The sequence below is a fragment of the Castanea sativa genome, chromosome 2, assembly GCF_040712315.1.
Source record: "Castanea sativa cultivar Marrone di Chiusa Pesio chromosome 2, ASM4071231v1".
Taxonomy (NCBI): Eukaryota; Viridiplantae; Streptophyta; class Magnoliopsida; order Fagales; family Fagaceae; genus Castanea; species Castanea sativa.
The window spans coordinates 32,694,832-32,710,846 of record NC_134014.1 but is presented as its reverse complement, the minus strand read 5'-3'; the positions used below and the strand labels follow the sequence as shown (position 1 = coordinate 32,710,846).

The 16,015-nt window shown below is 35.0% G+C and overlaps 1 protein-coding gene across 1 annotated transcript; it reads right to left on the bottom strand.

Annotated features, from left to right (window-relative positions):
* Nucleotides 1–7,641: 7,641 nt before the first annotated feature.
* LOC142625232 (shikimate kinase 2, chloroplastic-like) lies at nucleotides 7,642–14,209 on the bottom strand. Its single transcript, XM_075798921.1, has 11 exons — nucleotides 13,916–14,209; nucleotides 13,455–13,542; nucleotides 10,752–10,810; nucleotides 10,484–10,538; nucleotides 10,320–10,392; nucleotides 9,801–9,888; nucleotides 8,666–8,748; nucleotides 8,374–8,556; nucleotides 8,334–8,337; nucleotides 8,116–8,229; nucleotides 7,642–7,942 (listed from the first exon to the last, which is right to left on the bottom strand). Exons 1-11 carry the CDS (start codon nucleotides 14,207–14,209, stop codon nucleotides 7,886–7,888), a joined length of 1,098 nt encoding a protein of 365 aa, XP_075655036.1. The 3' UTR covers nucleotides 7,642–7,885.
* Nucleotides 14,210–16,015: the final 1,806 nt, after the last annotated feature.

The window sequence follows — 16,015 nt, the reverse complement described above, 5'->3', positions numbered from 1 at the left end:
ATTTTAGCCACGCAGGGCCATGACAGAAATTCAAAGGAGAAGTCAGAGAAGAGGGGAAAGAGAGGTGTGTGTGTCCAATTTGATTTCCCCACCCCCTTTTACACTTTATCCCCCTTTCCCAAGCCTACAAAATCTCCTAAAAATATTCGAAATAATAATATCCAAATCTGACTAATTAAGGAAAAATATTAAAAAAAAACAAAGTCCTAATATAACTAGGAAAGTGGTGTTTTTCAGCTGGAATTTTCGTGCATCAGATCTGGAAGCTTCTGAAAATAAACCCCATCAGATCCGCGTATTAGAATTGCAGGCTAAGGAATGTTCCAGAACGTCATCAGTGCAGGTGCAGGTGCAGGTGCAGGTGCAGCAATTTCAAACCCGATTTCGACCTTGATGCGGCTCATATCTCTTAAAACTCAAAACAAGAAAGTTGTAGAGTTTTTTCTTGGCGTTCCATATCATCTTGAATCATCTCAATCTAAACTCAGATGGGAGAGTTATGCCCAGATTACTAAGCGATGTCAAAGCCATCCAAAATCACCAAATTAGCTACGTTTTGCACTTAACGCCTCCATTTGCATCATAAATCAAAATATAAGAATAATGAGTATATTTAGGCACCAAATGAGTGTAGAAGACTGTTAGGTTTTGAGTTTGTAATGTTGGCAAACCATGACAAAAACTAAGTCTCACTGGTTTAGAATGGTCTACATTGAAGTCCAAGGTAAAAAACTCATGTTCGGGATGGAAAAAATTGAGTTACAATCTGTTTCGTTCGATTGGTACTCGATTGATCGAAAGTCATTTGATTGGTACTCGATCGATCGAAAGTCATTCGATTGGTACTCGATCAATCGAAAGTCATTCGATTGGTACTCGATCAATCGAAATTCCGAAAGTCGCATATCAACAAAAATCAGCAAACATAAAAAGGCCATAACTTGACTGTTTGAAACCCAAATCACGAGCCATTTTTTCCAGTATTTAAAGGACATTATAAGTTAACCCTAGAGAGGGTTTTCAGAGTTTTTTAGAGAGATTAGAGTGCATCTTGTGGCTCTTTTGTAGATCTAGGGTTTTGTACCCTAAAAGCTCTTTAAGGTTGCTCTTTATGCTGTGTGTGTGAATCTCTTGTGAGATCTAGAGGTGTTTGCCTTCACATATAATTAGGGTTATCAAGATCTAGATTGATGTCAAGAGCTTGGTGATCAATTTAGTTGCAGATTCAAGAGCTTAAAGATATACAAGCAGGAGTGCTTGTGCTTGATGGAAATCCAAGAAAGAAGTAGTCCGTGGACTCGGAGCTGTCACGTGGTCGTGGTAGTAAGTTTCCTACTCGAGGTAGCAATAGGATGTTAGTGGTCTAAGTCGCTATTGTGTAAACTTCAATTCTTTCATAGTGGATTTGTTTTACCTTGAAGATAGCTAGAGTAAATCCTCCCTAAGTTTTTTACTAGTTTGGTTTTCTTAGGTTATCATATCGTTGTGTTCTTTATTTTTCCGCACTTTACAATGATATGATTTATACGTGTTAACCTAGATCTACATAATTTACCTAAGTTAATCACTTAGCTAAATAACTAGGTTAATCTAGTTGTGTTTTAAGGGGTCTAAAAAATGTACAAAGACTAAACATTAAGGGAAAAAAATATGACATTTTGCATTCTCATCACTGGTACAGTTAGGATGTGGTGAGGGAAGTTAGTTAGGTTGGTTAGTTATAATAACTAACTGAAAGTAACTGCTAAAAGCTATAGAATTAGCTATTAAAGGACTTGTATCTTGTACATTAGATTTATAACAAAAATAATAGAAGTTTCATTTCTTGATTCTCTAATTCTTCTCTCTATCTCTTCTCACTCTTAAGGAGGACTAGTTCCCTCGAAACAACCACTCATAATTTCATATTCCACCATTAATTCCCACCTAGAAGCTTTATATATATATATATATATATATATAAAAGAAAAATACAAGATACTAAGGGCCTGTTTGGTTTTGAGATAACTCAAAACTCAGTTCTAAATATTCCGTTTTCATCACTCAAAATTATATCTCATATCTTTATCTCTATTTTTCTCTCAACTCTATCCGACAAGTGTTTGGCTTAAAAACACAAATTTAGTTCTCAATTAAAAGAAGTCTATTTTACTGAACATAATGGACCCACATGCTGACACGTATTAAACGGTAACATGAGCTATTCTCTTTTCTCTCTCCCCCGTTCTTCTTTGTTTTCAATGTCTCACTCTCCTCTTTCTCTACAATTTTCTATCCTCCTTACTGATCAGATCAACTACCAACCCACTGGATCATTACCCTCTATCTTCCTCCTCATCAGCTGATATATGATTTCCACAGATCGGTACAACGCCTCACTCTATGTGTGTGTGTGTCTCTCTCTCTCTCTCTCTTTCTCTCTCTCTTATTTCTATTGGGTGTGCTTGCTACTACTTTGGCACTCTAAATCTCAGATTTTTTCCTTTTACCCATAAGTCACAAACAACAACAAAGGAAGAGCAAGCTCACGTGAGACTTCTTCACCCAAACCCATTGGATTGGTTGACCACCGTCTCTCAAATCTTCACATAAACCACTACTCGAATCACTCTCTCTCTCTCTCTTCCCTCTCGCTTTTTCTCATTTGTGTTGCCGTAGTGTGATCGTGGGTTTGTTTTTGTTGTAAGCGTGATTGTAGGTTTGTGTTTATGGGTTTGATAAAAATTGTCTCAAATGTTTGTGGGTGTGATTGTGGGTTTGTGTTTATGAGTTTGATAAAAAATTGTCTCAAATGTTTGTGGGTTTGTGTTTGTTATTGGTGTGATTGTGGGTTTGATAAAAATTGTGTCAAATTTAATTCTTAAAGAGTCTGCAAATTAGCTTCATATGCAAGAGGAAGACAGCTTCAAAGCTAACATTTGAGGGGTTTTATTTTTAGGATAATTATATTTTGCCCACCTGTGGTTTGCCTCTAATTTGATGTGCCTACCCATGATTTAACATTTGACACTTTACCCACCTGTGTTCTCACCAAGTGTGGATTTAGCACCAAGCCCTTTTGTGTTCTCACAATTCGAAAACAAATTCCTTGATGTGGGTTGCAACAATTGCGTCATTAACATCCCCAAATGGTACAACTGTTGGTGGGTGCATGTCTGTTTGTGAGAAGAGCACCACACTACCAACTGTTGCCAAACTTGAATTTTACAATCAACTTTAAACAGTTAACACAGCAAACAACCACATTGCACAATGCATACACAATTAAAAAGGAGAGAAGTAAAGCAGTAACTTACAAAAGGGGCCCATTCCGAGGTCCGGTACCGGAGATGTAGAACGGGAAACTCGGCCACGGTAGTCAACCTATTCCACCGAATTCTATGCAATTCTGTCAAAATACTAGCCCTATACCTTGACGAGAACTTCATCCCCTTGAATTTACCACGCCCGTCGATCCTCACGCTCAAATTAAACTCGTTTGAATTGTCATCACGGCCGATAATCGGCATGGCGCCCTCGAAGTCAGAAGCGACATTGTAGGAGTTGGTGATGGAGAGAGTGGTGGGGTCAAAGGTGATTATAGAGACGCTGGAGATGCACAGTATACGCTTGTAACGATCGTGCTAGGAGTGTTTGATGATGAGGTAGCGAGCTAAGTACTCGAGCTCTTCAACGAAGGTAGGGGCAGAATGGGAACTGTGGACGGAGGAGTCCATGGTGGCGGCTTTTCGCCGCGGCGACGACGGCAGTGGTGGTTAGGGTTGATTGGGTGCAGCACGGCTCAAGGAATCGAGGTAGGCAAGGGAGTGGTGATGTGGCGCATGTTGAGAACGGAGAAAGAACTAGAGTCCCGCACTAGGTACATATGTGCTCTTCCTTTATTTTTTCTTTCAATTTTCCTACAATTTCTTAAAAATTCATTTTATTTTCCCATATGGGTCACTGTTCTTCTTCCCAAACCCAGAACATTCTTCATTGTTCTTTTCCCCAAACCCAGGACAACCCTCTGTCTCTCCCAATCTCCACCTCCTCCTCACTTACCCTCTAGTTCTTGTGCCACCTCTCTTCCACCAGAACCGCACTCACCGCCACGATTATCTCTCTAGATAGCAAAATCAATTCCTTTATGGGTTCTCTCCCTCTCTCCAAACCACTCACTCAAACAAAATTACAAAGAAAATCCCACCCTCAACTACCACAACTATGCCAGATCAGGATCTCATGCCTTTGAAATTGACCTTCTTGGATTTTCTCCTCCTTATCCTCCTCTCCCATGCAGATCCAAATCTAGCCCCTTAGTGGACCTCTAATTCTAATTCAAAATGGTCTAGAACCATTGCTTTATTCAAGTTTTTGGATTTAACGCCCACTTGTGGAGCTCCATCGCCATCGATTTCACAAACCTCATCTCCAACATCTTCATCATTTCGGACCAAACCCCAAAAGACATGTACAAGAACTCCACCTTTGTCATGCACTTGAAAACATCTTTTGAGATCTTCGTTTGGTGAGCAAGTTGGGTTGGATGGGAGTGGGTGAGTTTTGGGAGTGGGTGTGTTTTGATATGTTTGGGCTTTGGTTTTTTACATTTTCTGTGTTAAAGTAACGGCTGGGGGAGATGTGGGTTACGACAGAGTAATGGTGAAAAACACAGGTGGGTAAAGTGTCAAAAGTTAAACCACGGGTAGGCACATCAAATTAGAGGCAAATCACAGGTGGACAAAGTGTAATTATCCATTTTTTTGTGATTTTTGGTGAGTAAAGCAAAGGAAGAAAAAGAAAGAAAGAGAAGGAAACTTTGAACCATAAGCACCAGCATTAAAGGATGCATAACAGTTGCTATCTTACAACCTAAAAAGCTACTTTATTCATTATATCATCCTATTTTACAATACACCCTACATCTAAGTTTTTATTTTTCCATACATCACAATAAAATAATATAAATCAACACAATAAAATAATATTACTACATAAAATATTATAAATGTCTCTTCTTTACCTCTCCATCCCCTTTCTCTATCCAACACCACCTCCATCGATTCAAATGCAAGCCTAGCCATCAAAAATAAAGCCCAAGCACTGCTGAAACAACCCAGCACCACTGAAACAACCTAAACCACATCGATTCAAACAAACTGTAGCCACTGAAACCGATTCAGCAACCCACAACCACCATCAATTCAATAACCCATAGCCACCACCAATTCAACAAGCTAGCCAACACCCAAACAACCACCACTGATTCAAACCCAGCCACCACCAAAAGGACCACACCGATTCAATACTGGAGCTAATTCCCAACCAAAACCAAACCCAACAACCACCAAACCTCCACAATGCATGACCCAAATAGCACATGAATTGAAACCCAGCCACAACGATCCATGACTCACGGTCGCTATCGCCTTCAAGCCTCCACCACAACCCTCACACAAAACCCATTTGCAGTCCATACCACCACCATCACCACAAAACCAGCCCACCACCACACAAACCCAATGCCGATCTGAAGAGAAGAGAGAAGGAAGAAGTGAAAATGAGAAAAAGGAAGAAGAGAGATAGTCTGAAAGTGAGGAAGAGAGAAGAGAGAGAGAGAGAGAGGAGAAGAAGAAGAAGAAGAAAGAGAGAGAGAGGTTGGTAGCGTGATTGAAGAGAGAGAAGAGGAGATATTTTTAATAAAATAATAATTTTTTTTGTTTACATTTGAAGCTATAGTTGGTTCTATATAAATATAGAACCAATTGTTCATAGTTGGTACAAAATATGGCTACTCACACCCAAATGTTGCTCATTTTTGGTTGGTTAGTTGCTAAAATAGCAACTGGAGGGTTTTTACCAAAGTTTTTAGACCCGGACCGTTCATTGAACCGTAAAAAGAAGAGGTTCAAAGTTTTTTAGGTCGAACCAAAGTTAGACCAAAGTCGAACCATGATAACGTCATAATTATTTTAATAATTATTTTAAATATAGATAAATATAATAAATTAGTATAAATAAAAAAAATAACTAAAATAATTCAAATAAATATAAAGACTATTATTCAAATGTATTTTTTATATCATAACTTTCATTATGATGTTTCAAAAATCAATGGAATATTATTATTAATGGTTAATAATAATAATAATAATAATAAATTATTAGTTTACATTATACTATCAAGATAAAATAAATTTATATTATAAACAAAATGAATGTCTATAGCATTATATATTTTATGCAAATGTATAATACTGTACACTTTTTTATAAATTTAAGTAATATTATACAGATTTAATCTATAATATAAATCATAATTTACAATAACAGTACATGAATAATGGTTGTTGAGAAGAACAGTACATGAATTTAATATACGAATATGTGGATTGTAGTACCAATAAATCATGCAATTAAATATTTAATTGTCCTATAAAAAGTGCAATTAATTGAAAAAAATTTAAAAGCAAATGAATGGTTGAAGCGTGGCCACGTGTCCAACTTTATCCTGGGAAGGGGTTGTGTCTGCCATGTTGGTAGGCAACTTTATTGGAAAAGAAAAAATCTCAGACTTAGATTTCTTTTGGTTTTGGGCACCAGTGACAGAAGAAGAAAGGAAACGCCAAAGAAGCAGACTTGATTTCTTTTGGTTTTGGGCACCAGGGACAAAAGAAGAAAGGAAACGCCAAAGAAGCAAAAGAAGAAAAAACGCAGAAGAAATGAAGAACGGAGAAGAAGAAAAAATTGGAAAACACAAAAGAATGGGGAAAGATAAGGTTTGTGCTTTTCATTTCTTTTTTATTTTGTGTCTGCATTCTCGGATTTGTGGTGAGGATGAGAGATAAAAAAGACAGTTCAACAGAGAAAAGGGCACAATGCTCATTCTTTTTCTTATTTTTTCCAGTTTTGGCCTGACCCGTGAGACCCGGCCACGGTTCTATAACCCGGGCGGTTTAACCGCGGTTCGAACGGTTTACTGTGTTTGTTGTGTATAGCAGGTTTTGGACTTAAAAGAACCGTTTCAAGAGACGGTTCAAGGTTTTTCTGATTGGACAGTACAGTCCGGTCTGGTTTCAAAACCTTGGTTTTTACAACCCAGTACTAGTGCTCTGAGAAAAAGCCATTGGGGAGGGGAGAGTAAAGGCAACTCTAACTAGAGGTGGGCAATACAAAGAAGTGGGTCCCATTAGTTGTCGATAATTACAAAAATGCCACTTAACTCAATTTTCATAATCTGAAAACAACCAAACTTGTTTTCAATTTTCATCACTCAAACTCAGTTTTTTGAGTGATGAAAATTGAGTTATGAAAACTGAACTAAACAACATGAATTTTGAAGGAGTCCACCTTTTTTGAGTTTTGAGTGATGAAAATTAGTTATATAACTCAGTTTTCATCAATCCAAACACCCTCTAAGTGTTTGTTTGGCATTAACTTTCTCCTTTTAACTTTTACGGATTCTCTTTTTAAATGTACAAATATGTATTAGCGCACTTTCAACAAACAAAAACCAAATAGGCTAATGTTAATCGCACACTTAAATGAAAAAGTTTTATTACAACTGAAGCTAAATTCAAGGTTAAAAGAAAATAACTTTTTTAAAAACCAAATTGGCATTTTAAAACGCAAAGCATCATTGATTATTTAAGAAACCGTCCATATAAAAGGTTAACATTGAATTCCTTACCTGAGAGCAGCCACTATGTACACCTATGGCATCTTTAACATTACAATGAAAACCTTACAATAATTCATTTCAGATATCTTTGAATGCCAGATGGATAGCGACACACAACACACGCCATGTTCCATTACTAAAATTAGAAACATGGCATGCATGCCCGAACATAATGAAAATCATAAAGTACCTAATAGGCTAATACGTGTATAGAAGCTTGTTGAACTACAATCCAAAATCGCCATTTTCTTCCTTTAGAAAGCCCTCAATTTGTTCAAGCGCCTGGCAAAATATGAAGTCAAACTAGCTAAGCAATAAGAACATAATATGCATAACCAAGTTTCAAAAATACTCAAATATTTCTCTGGCTATTTTCCACAGGCTTAAAAAAGGGGGGGGGGGGGGGGTGGCTAACTACAATGAAGAGAGAGAGAGAGAGAGAGAGAGAGAGCTACCTCAATTGCTATGGCAGTGGGCGTGAGATTTGACACATCTCTATGTCCTAGTTTAGCTGCAATATCTGCAAATAAGAACACTTGCCTAGAGCACTTTTTAAATAAGCATCCTGGCTAACTCCAACATAAAATAAAGGAGCATCTGAACTATGATTTTTTTTTTGGGAGTCAGTATTGCATGTACAGCCAGTGGATGTTGAAACTATGACACCCTCTACCTTACTATTACAAGAGAAGATGTGCCATTCGAGTTAGAGCCCCAATAAAGCACAATGACTAGAAACAAGAAATAATCCTCCAATAATGCCTACCTTTGTGTATGCATCACCTGAATCATGATGCAAAAGGGGGTGAGAACCAGTTCCAACAGCTGCAATTCTACGAGCCAAATCTTCCAAGGGAACATCTAACCAAACACTTATCCCTTTCTGCATATATTTACTGATGATTCAAATAAAAGACATTCTCATTTACCCAAGTGACACAGACATTTGACCATACCACCACAAAAAAAAAAAACATTAGTTCTCATTTGCATGTTAACTATTACCAGTTGATGGGCCGAACAACTGCACCTCCACCAGTAGAAACAACTAGTTGATGCATCAAAGATAGCTTTTGCAGTACCTCAATCTAAAATAAAAACGTAAAAGGGTTGGGATGACATGTATTCTACGGGCACACATTAAATCATCTATTTTTAGAAACATTTTATAGGAAATTGAAAAAACTGTAAAAAATTTTCAATTTCCGATAAAACTTTTTCTAAAAATGGTATACTATAGTGTGCCCTTAGGGCACATATTAATGAAATTCAAAGTAAAATCATAAACCATGATTTTAATAATAAAAATAATAAAGAAGGAAAAAGGGACTTTATAATTAGCGGCACCTATTGGGGGCTAACAAACATGTCCTTCATCCTTTGTCAAACATGACCGCTCATATTAACACCAATTTTGACATTTACAAACCACCAACTTTTATTTGCTTTCAAATTCCTCACGTCACATGTCATGATACAGTTAATGTCCAAGCACTTATGCTATTTAATATTACAAAACCTAGTTTCTATATATATATATATATATATATTACACACACACACATAAACCTAGTATATGTGGACTGTGGAACTTCTTTTATGGTTCTCTTTCTACAATTACCAACTTACCATATGTTGACATGTATCTTTCAAAAATATCTTAACAACAAATACAGAGAATACAGCTTCCTTATTTTTTGCAGTGTTAAGTGTTAACCTTTCCCATGTGAAAAGAACATTAGTTTCTGAAGCACATTTTCAGTTAAAGGTAAAGAAAGTCCTAGAGTAAGATCAAAACATTGACAAAAACCCCAAACTGATGTTAAATTAGCTTCACATTAAAATAATATTAAGAAGAATGGATAGAAATGCTATGAAAAGAATGCGTAATAATCTAGAATATACAAGGAATAAAATATAGTGGTTTTACTTTCACATTTATAAGTTCCCTTAAATGTGAAATCATCCAAAAATATGGGGGAACTGAGGGAAGACAGAGAAACGGCAACAATATAATTCCAATTACAAAGAAAGCCACATTCTTTGGGAAAGGGGAAATAGAAACATGCATGGTGCACGAGTCTCTAAAGTCACAAAGAAACTGCAGCAAATGTATTAAAATCAGTACTTCCTAACCAACCCCCTTATCTCTGAAGAAGCCCTCTCCATAGAGCTTGAATATTTCAGCTACAGAAGTTCCATCAGCATCCTGCTCCTCCAATGTGTCACTGGAGCATCCACAAATAATATTAAAGACTCGAGAAACAATATTAATATGCAGAATTGTTCAGCAGGAAATACATTGTGCCTGTGAAGTAGGAAAATGCATGGGACAGCTGGAAATGCATGGAGTGATGAAAATTGAAATTTCAGATGTTCACAGTTTCAAATCAGAATCCATGTACAAAAAATTAGACCAGATTGTGTGCACCAAGATTCATTTTTCAATAAGTACAGATTCTGAGAGTCCATCAAATCACTTGATATTGGATTCCGCACCATTTAACTATGCAAAGAGTGAGATATTGTGGGGAGAAATTACAGAATAGCATCCTTCCTAATGCAAATTCTCCCTCCTTCCCCCCAACCTTTCCAAGATTCAAACGGAGGATGTATGTTTTTCCTAAAAGGCCTACAAGGAATTAGTCAGAGTACAAACCTATCAAAAAAGGAATAACCAAGTACTTGTGACAAAACCTTGCCCACTGTTGTTTTTCCAGAGCCCATCATGCCTGCATTCACAATTTCAGTATAGTTCGAGTACCAGAATAATTAAATCTTTCACGAAATAAAATGGGCTTAAATTTAAACAAAGAAACTGACCAACAAGATATATACAGCGTCCACTTAAATATGGCCCGATCTCTTGTGACTTATTCTCAATTTTATTAACTTCTAGTAAGCAAAATACACAAAAGCTGTGTCCTTAGATGAGCAACAACCCAACCTCAAACGTTTTAACTATGAGGCCACAATTTATGTAAACATTTAAAGTAAATAGATGCCAATTTCAATAAAGAAAAGAAAAACATATCATGTCACCTTGCTTCATGGACCCATATTAAACTACGAAAGGGATATTATGTCATACCTTCAAAATCAGAGCTTCATCGAAAGGAGCTTGAAAACCTCCAGATTCCAAAAGCGCAGCTATAGAAGTAAAATTAAAAATAAATTTCAATACTCAGAAATGAAAGAACTTAGGTCACTACACGAGTGCATGCGAAGAAGAGATAGAATCAAAATGCTATTCCATACTTTAAGGTACAAAAGCAGCACACTCATGTCCTCAAAATCATCTAACTAATATATCCGTCTCAAAAATATCCTGTCATTGCATTAGACTATCATAAAAATATGTGCTCCAATTCATTAAGGATTGCAATTGTTCTATAACTTTCAAGCTATGACATCCAGATTTAATGGGTCATCTAATATGGTTAAGATCAAAGAATGTGAACTAAAAGGAAACATTTCCTAGGCCAGTATTCTCAATGACCTTCAGAAACCCAAACCACAAACAAACAAGTCCAACCGGATGAAAAATCAAACGGTAATCCATCCAATAGTGAATTATGAAAGCAATAACCCTAAAAGATAAAATCTTTGTTCAAAATCTAGTGTAAAAGTTTCACAAAAACTACAACTCGATTCCTTTATCCTAATGCATCACGGCTGCCTTCTACACTTGTTCACAAAGTGCCACACAATAAGCGTTTTAAGCTACACTCATACCTGTTTAAACAAGGAGCTCAGCGAGATTACACAATAAACCTCACTCGTTTTTTACTATTTCTCTACATTCTTTCTTACTTTGTTGTCTCTTTCTTCTAGGGAGAAGTTTTTATATATTCATTATGATGAGTTATGAAATATTATAAACAAATTAGCAATACCCCAAATGTATTGGATTAAATGAGTATATATTGTGCGAACATGTGTAGAGTCACATATTATAAATAAATTAGATTAAATGAGTATATATTGGATTAAATGACATTGTAAGAGGCAAAAGTTTTAAGCCAATCATAAAATGCCACATCAAAATTTAGTGGCAAATTTTGAATTAATGTCATTAAATTAATTAAATTAGATGATGACATGTGTCATCCAAATTAACATCACATTGGCATATCAAAATTTGCTACGTGTCATTTGGCCCACAAGATAAAGATAAATTTCCTATTCAAAATTTATAGGTAATTATCTTTATTAAAATAAATAAATAAAATAAAGATAAATTGTTTATTCAAAATTGATAGATAATTATCTTTATTAAAATAAATTAAATATAGATAATGATTTATCTTTGTTGGTTATTATCTTTATCAAAATATGATATAGATAAATAGAGATGAGTATCTCTAAGAAGAATTTGAGTTAATCAAAAGTCTACTACATACTTTCAAACACATCAACTCAAAGTGGAGCTTATCTTCTAAAATCACTATAAATAGAAGACATCCCCTCTCATTTTGAGCAGGAAGTTTTCAAGAGGCCCAAGTTCTAGAGAAATTTTGTCTCAAGAATCTTTGAAGAAAGAACATTCAAAAGGTTTGCATAACAAGCTTAATGCAAGCTTAAGGCTAGAAATTCATTGTAAAGACCGTTCAATCCATCTTTCAACCAAAGTCAAGAAGATCTCTTGTTCGAGTTCTTTGAAATTCTATTGGAAGTAAGCTAAAAAGTCTTCATAAACTTCAACAAACCCAAATCTTTGAAGCTCAACAAATCAAACCCCTAAAGCCCTGAAGAACTTCAACCTAAGAGCCTTCACATTCGAAAACTTGAAGAACAATAAATCTCTAATAAACTCAAAACTAGAGATTTGTTGTGAAGACCATTCAATCCATCTTCCAACTAAAGGCAAGAAGATTCCTTATTGTTTGAGTCAAGTTCAACGAAGATAGAATCAGAGGGTATTCTTTTGTAAAAGAATTGAAATAGAGATTGTACTCATTATTCATCAATAGAAATTTATATTTGCAAACCATATTTCTTTTCAATGGTTTGATTTTCTACAATTGGGAAATTTTGTGTCTACAGACATATCTATATATTATATATAAAAGTAAAAGCGTATCATTTATTGTTGTTGTGCTCTAGTTGAGCCACAACATCCATGTCATTATCATTTTTCTTTCTAATTTTCCTATAATTTTTTTTCAGGTTTAACTTTTTTTTAATATTTACATTTTCTTTAACATTTCTCCTTCTTTGAAAACTTAATATTTTAAACCATGTCCAAGTTGATCTATAATAGTTGGGGCACTTGTTTGATGTCCTTAGAGCATCTCCAACAGCTGCTCTATCTCTATTTTTTTGGAGAATATATGCTACTGTTCACCTACTGTTCACACTCCAACAGCTTCTCCAAAAACTAAACTTTTCCAAATTTTTTTTTGAAGTTACTACAGTGCTTCTCTAGATACAGAGAAGCACTGTAACAACTCCAAATAATTTTTATGCTTAAAAAATTCATACATCTCAATAAATAAATAAATAAATTCTTTCTCTTTCCTCTCACAGCTACAATCTCAACAGCTGAATAAAAAAAAATCTTTCTCTCTCATTCCTTTTTTTTCGTTCTTCACTCTCTATCTCAACAGTAATATACCACAATCAAAACAAAATCACAAAACCCAATCGAAAGATTTGAAACACAAAAACAATCTTTCTCATAAGCCTAATGAAATCTGAATAATAAAATAAAACTAATCAAACCAGTACAAAAAAAAAAAAAAAAAACAAACAAACAAACAACAACAACAACAACAACAACAAACAAACAAACTTGTAGAATGCCAATCTCCACTCTCTGCCAGTGATCCATGTGTATATGAAAGAGAATTTGTTTGTGTAAGATAGAGGGACAGAGTGTTCTAGAATCAAGTAAAAATGGAAAAAGAAAAAAAAGAAAAAAAAAAGAGATAGCTAGAGAAAAAGAGAGACAGAGAGCTGAAGTGAAGAAATGGTGCGGAATGAACTAGAAAAGAAAAAGAAGGTAGATAGAGGAAAGGCGTGGGATACGTGTATGGTGGAGAAAAAACCAAGAGAAAAAAAGAAAAGAAAAAAAGAAACGCATAGAGGACGAAAGGGAAAAAAGAAAAATAATATAAAAAATAAAAAATCTTAATTCGGCCACAATATCTATGTCATTCTCCTTTTTCTTTCTAATTTTCCTATAACTTTTTTTTTTTTAATATTTACACTTTCTTTAACATTTCTCTCTCTTGAGAACTTAAAATTTTAAACCATGTCCAAGTTGATCTGTAATTGTTGGGGCACCTGTTTGATGTCCTTAGTAATTGGTTTATTCATAAAAGTTGGTATCTTGCAGCAAATGGCTACTTTGTGCACATGAGGTAGGTCCATGGGCAACAGGCAAGCCTGACTCTGCACTCTGCACTCTGATATCTGATCTCCAAAGCAACGTGATTCAATTAGCACTTCATTCACCTGGGGCCATGTTTTTGCAAATTGTTCAGCTCTGAAGGTGTCTTCCAAACAGCTGTTGGTACCGGAAAGCATCTTCTCATACCTATTCATAGTGTGGGGTTATACACGATTGTGAGGTCTACACACAATGAGAGCAAGAATATTACCCGAGATAATTATTGCACTGGTTCAACCTCATTAACTCTCGCATCGATTATTACCCGGTCCGCTTTGTAAAATATCTGTTTTTTTTTTTTGTAAAATATCTGTTAAGCAAACGAGAAATGTAGCAGCTATTACCGACAATCCTGGTCAAACTTAAAAACTATGGTGTTTTGAGATGGGATACAATTATTTTTATTTTCTATTAAGTGTGGGTATTATGAACCATGAAGAATGTACTCCTCGTATAATATGGCACGCAATGGTCTTATTACCATCTCTTTGTTCGCTAAAAAGTGCAATTGCACACGAACACTTGCCTTGCAATTTGCTGTCATTTGATTTTTCATTTTTATATGCGAGGCCTTCACAAACAATCAAATTGGCACACTACTGTTTTGGAACAACGAAACATGTTTAGATTTGAATTTATGTATAGACCTTTTTGCAATACAATAAAGGTTTACTAAAAAACAGTTGGAAGTTTTTAGAAAATTGAAGGGCAATTTCCCATTGGCTTTCAAAACTCAATTAAGCTTTTTAACCTCAAAGTATTGACTAAGTAGTTCCTAAAGTTTCATAAGGTCGTAGGCCGAAACCTTCAATCCCATCTTGGGACCATCCTTTTTTTTTTTTAGAGAGAGAGAAAGTTTCAACTTATAGCATTTACTCCTAATGATAGTTCTTTATCATCAAACCAAGACATTAATTAGTTTATGGTATAGGCGGAAATTAAATCCCAGATTTCTTATTCAACTATCAAGGATTTTATCAGTTGAGTTTACTAGAACCCACTAGGACCACCCTCTATGTAATAACTATGTGTGTAAAATGAAAAGTACATATATCTAAGGGAATATTTAGGTACTAAAAGAGATATGAATACCCTTATTTATTTAGTAAAATGAAAAAAACTTGATTAAGCTCCCAAATTTATTACCTTCTATATAGGTCATCCTATAGTCCAAGAAAATCATTCCACTAAGATATGCGTAGAATGCGTATGCCATATATTAAAGTTTAGAGGGTTTGAAGAATTGAAGGCTGGCACATAACCAATTTAGTACCCATGTGGAGGTAGAATTTTGAATTTTGAAGAAGAAAAAATTCAATTAATGGATGCCCTAAAAAATTCGATTCATGGATGCCCTTAGAGTTTTTGTTAATTAACTATTTTAGTAAAGTTTTAATATAATTTAATGGTAAATATAAAAAGCTATCAAAAAATTTTGTTATTTTTCTTTTCCATAAAAAATTTCTAAAAATTGTCCATTGGCAAATGCCCTTTGGGCAATTGTTCACTTCTCATATATATATATATATATATATATATATATATATATATATATATATATATATATATTGTCAAGATTCTGTATAGAAGTTGTAATTGGGTTAGTAACAAGCTATTGGATTGATTGTAACTGATTAGGATCTGTTGTATAAATAAGCTAGTATAGTTAGGATGTGGTTAAGGGAAGTTAGTTAGGTTGGTTAGTTATAATAACTAACTAAAAGTAACTACTAGAAGCTATAGAATTAGCTATTAAAGGACTTGTATCTTGTACATCAAATTCATAACAGAAATAATGGAAGTTTCATTGTTCTTCATTCTCTAATTCTTCTCTCTATCTCTTCTTTATCTTAAGGAGGACTGGTTCCCTCGAAGCAACCACTCATAATTCCCTATTCCTCACTAATTTCCACCTAGAAGCTTAACATTTGGTATCAGAGCAGTTCATCGTGGGCACCAAT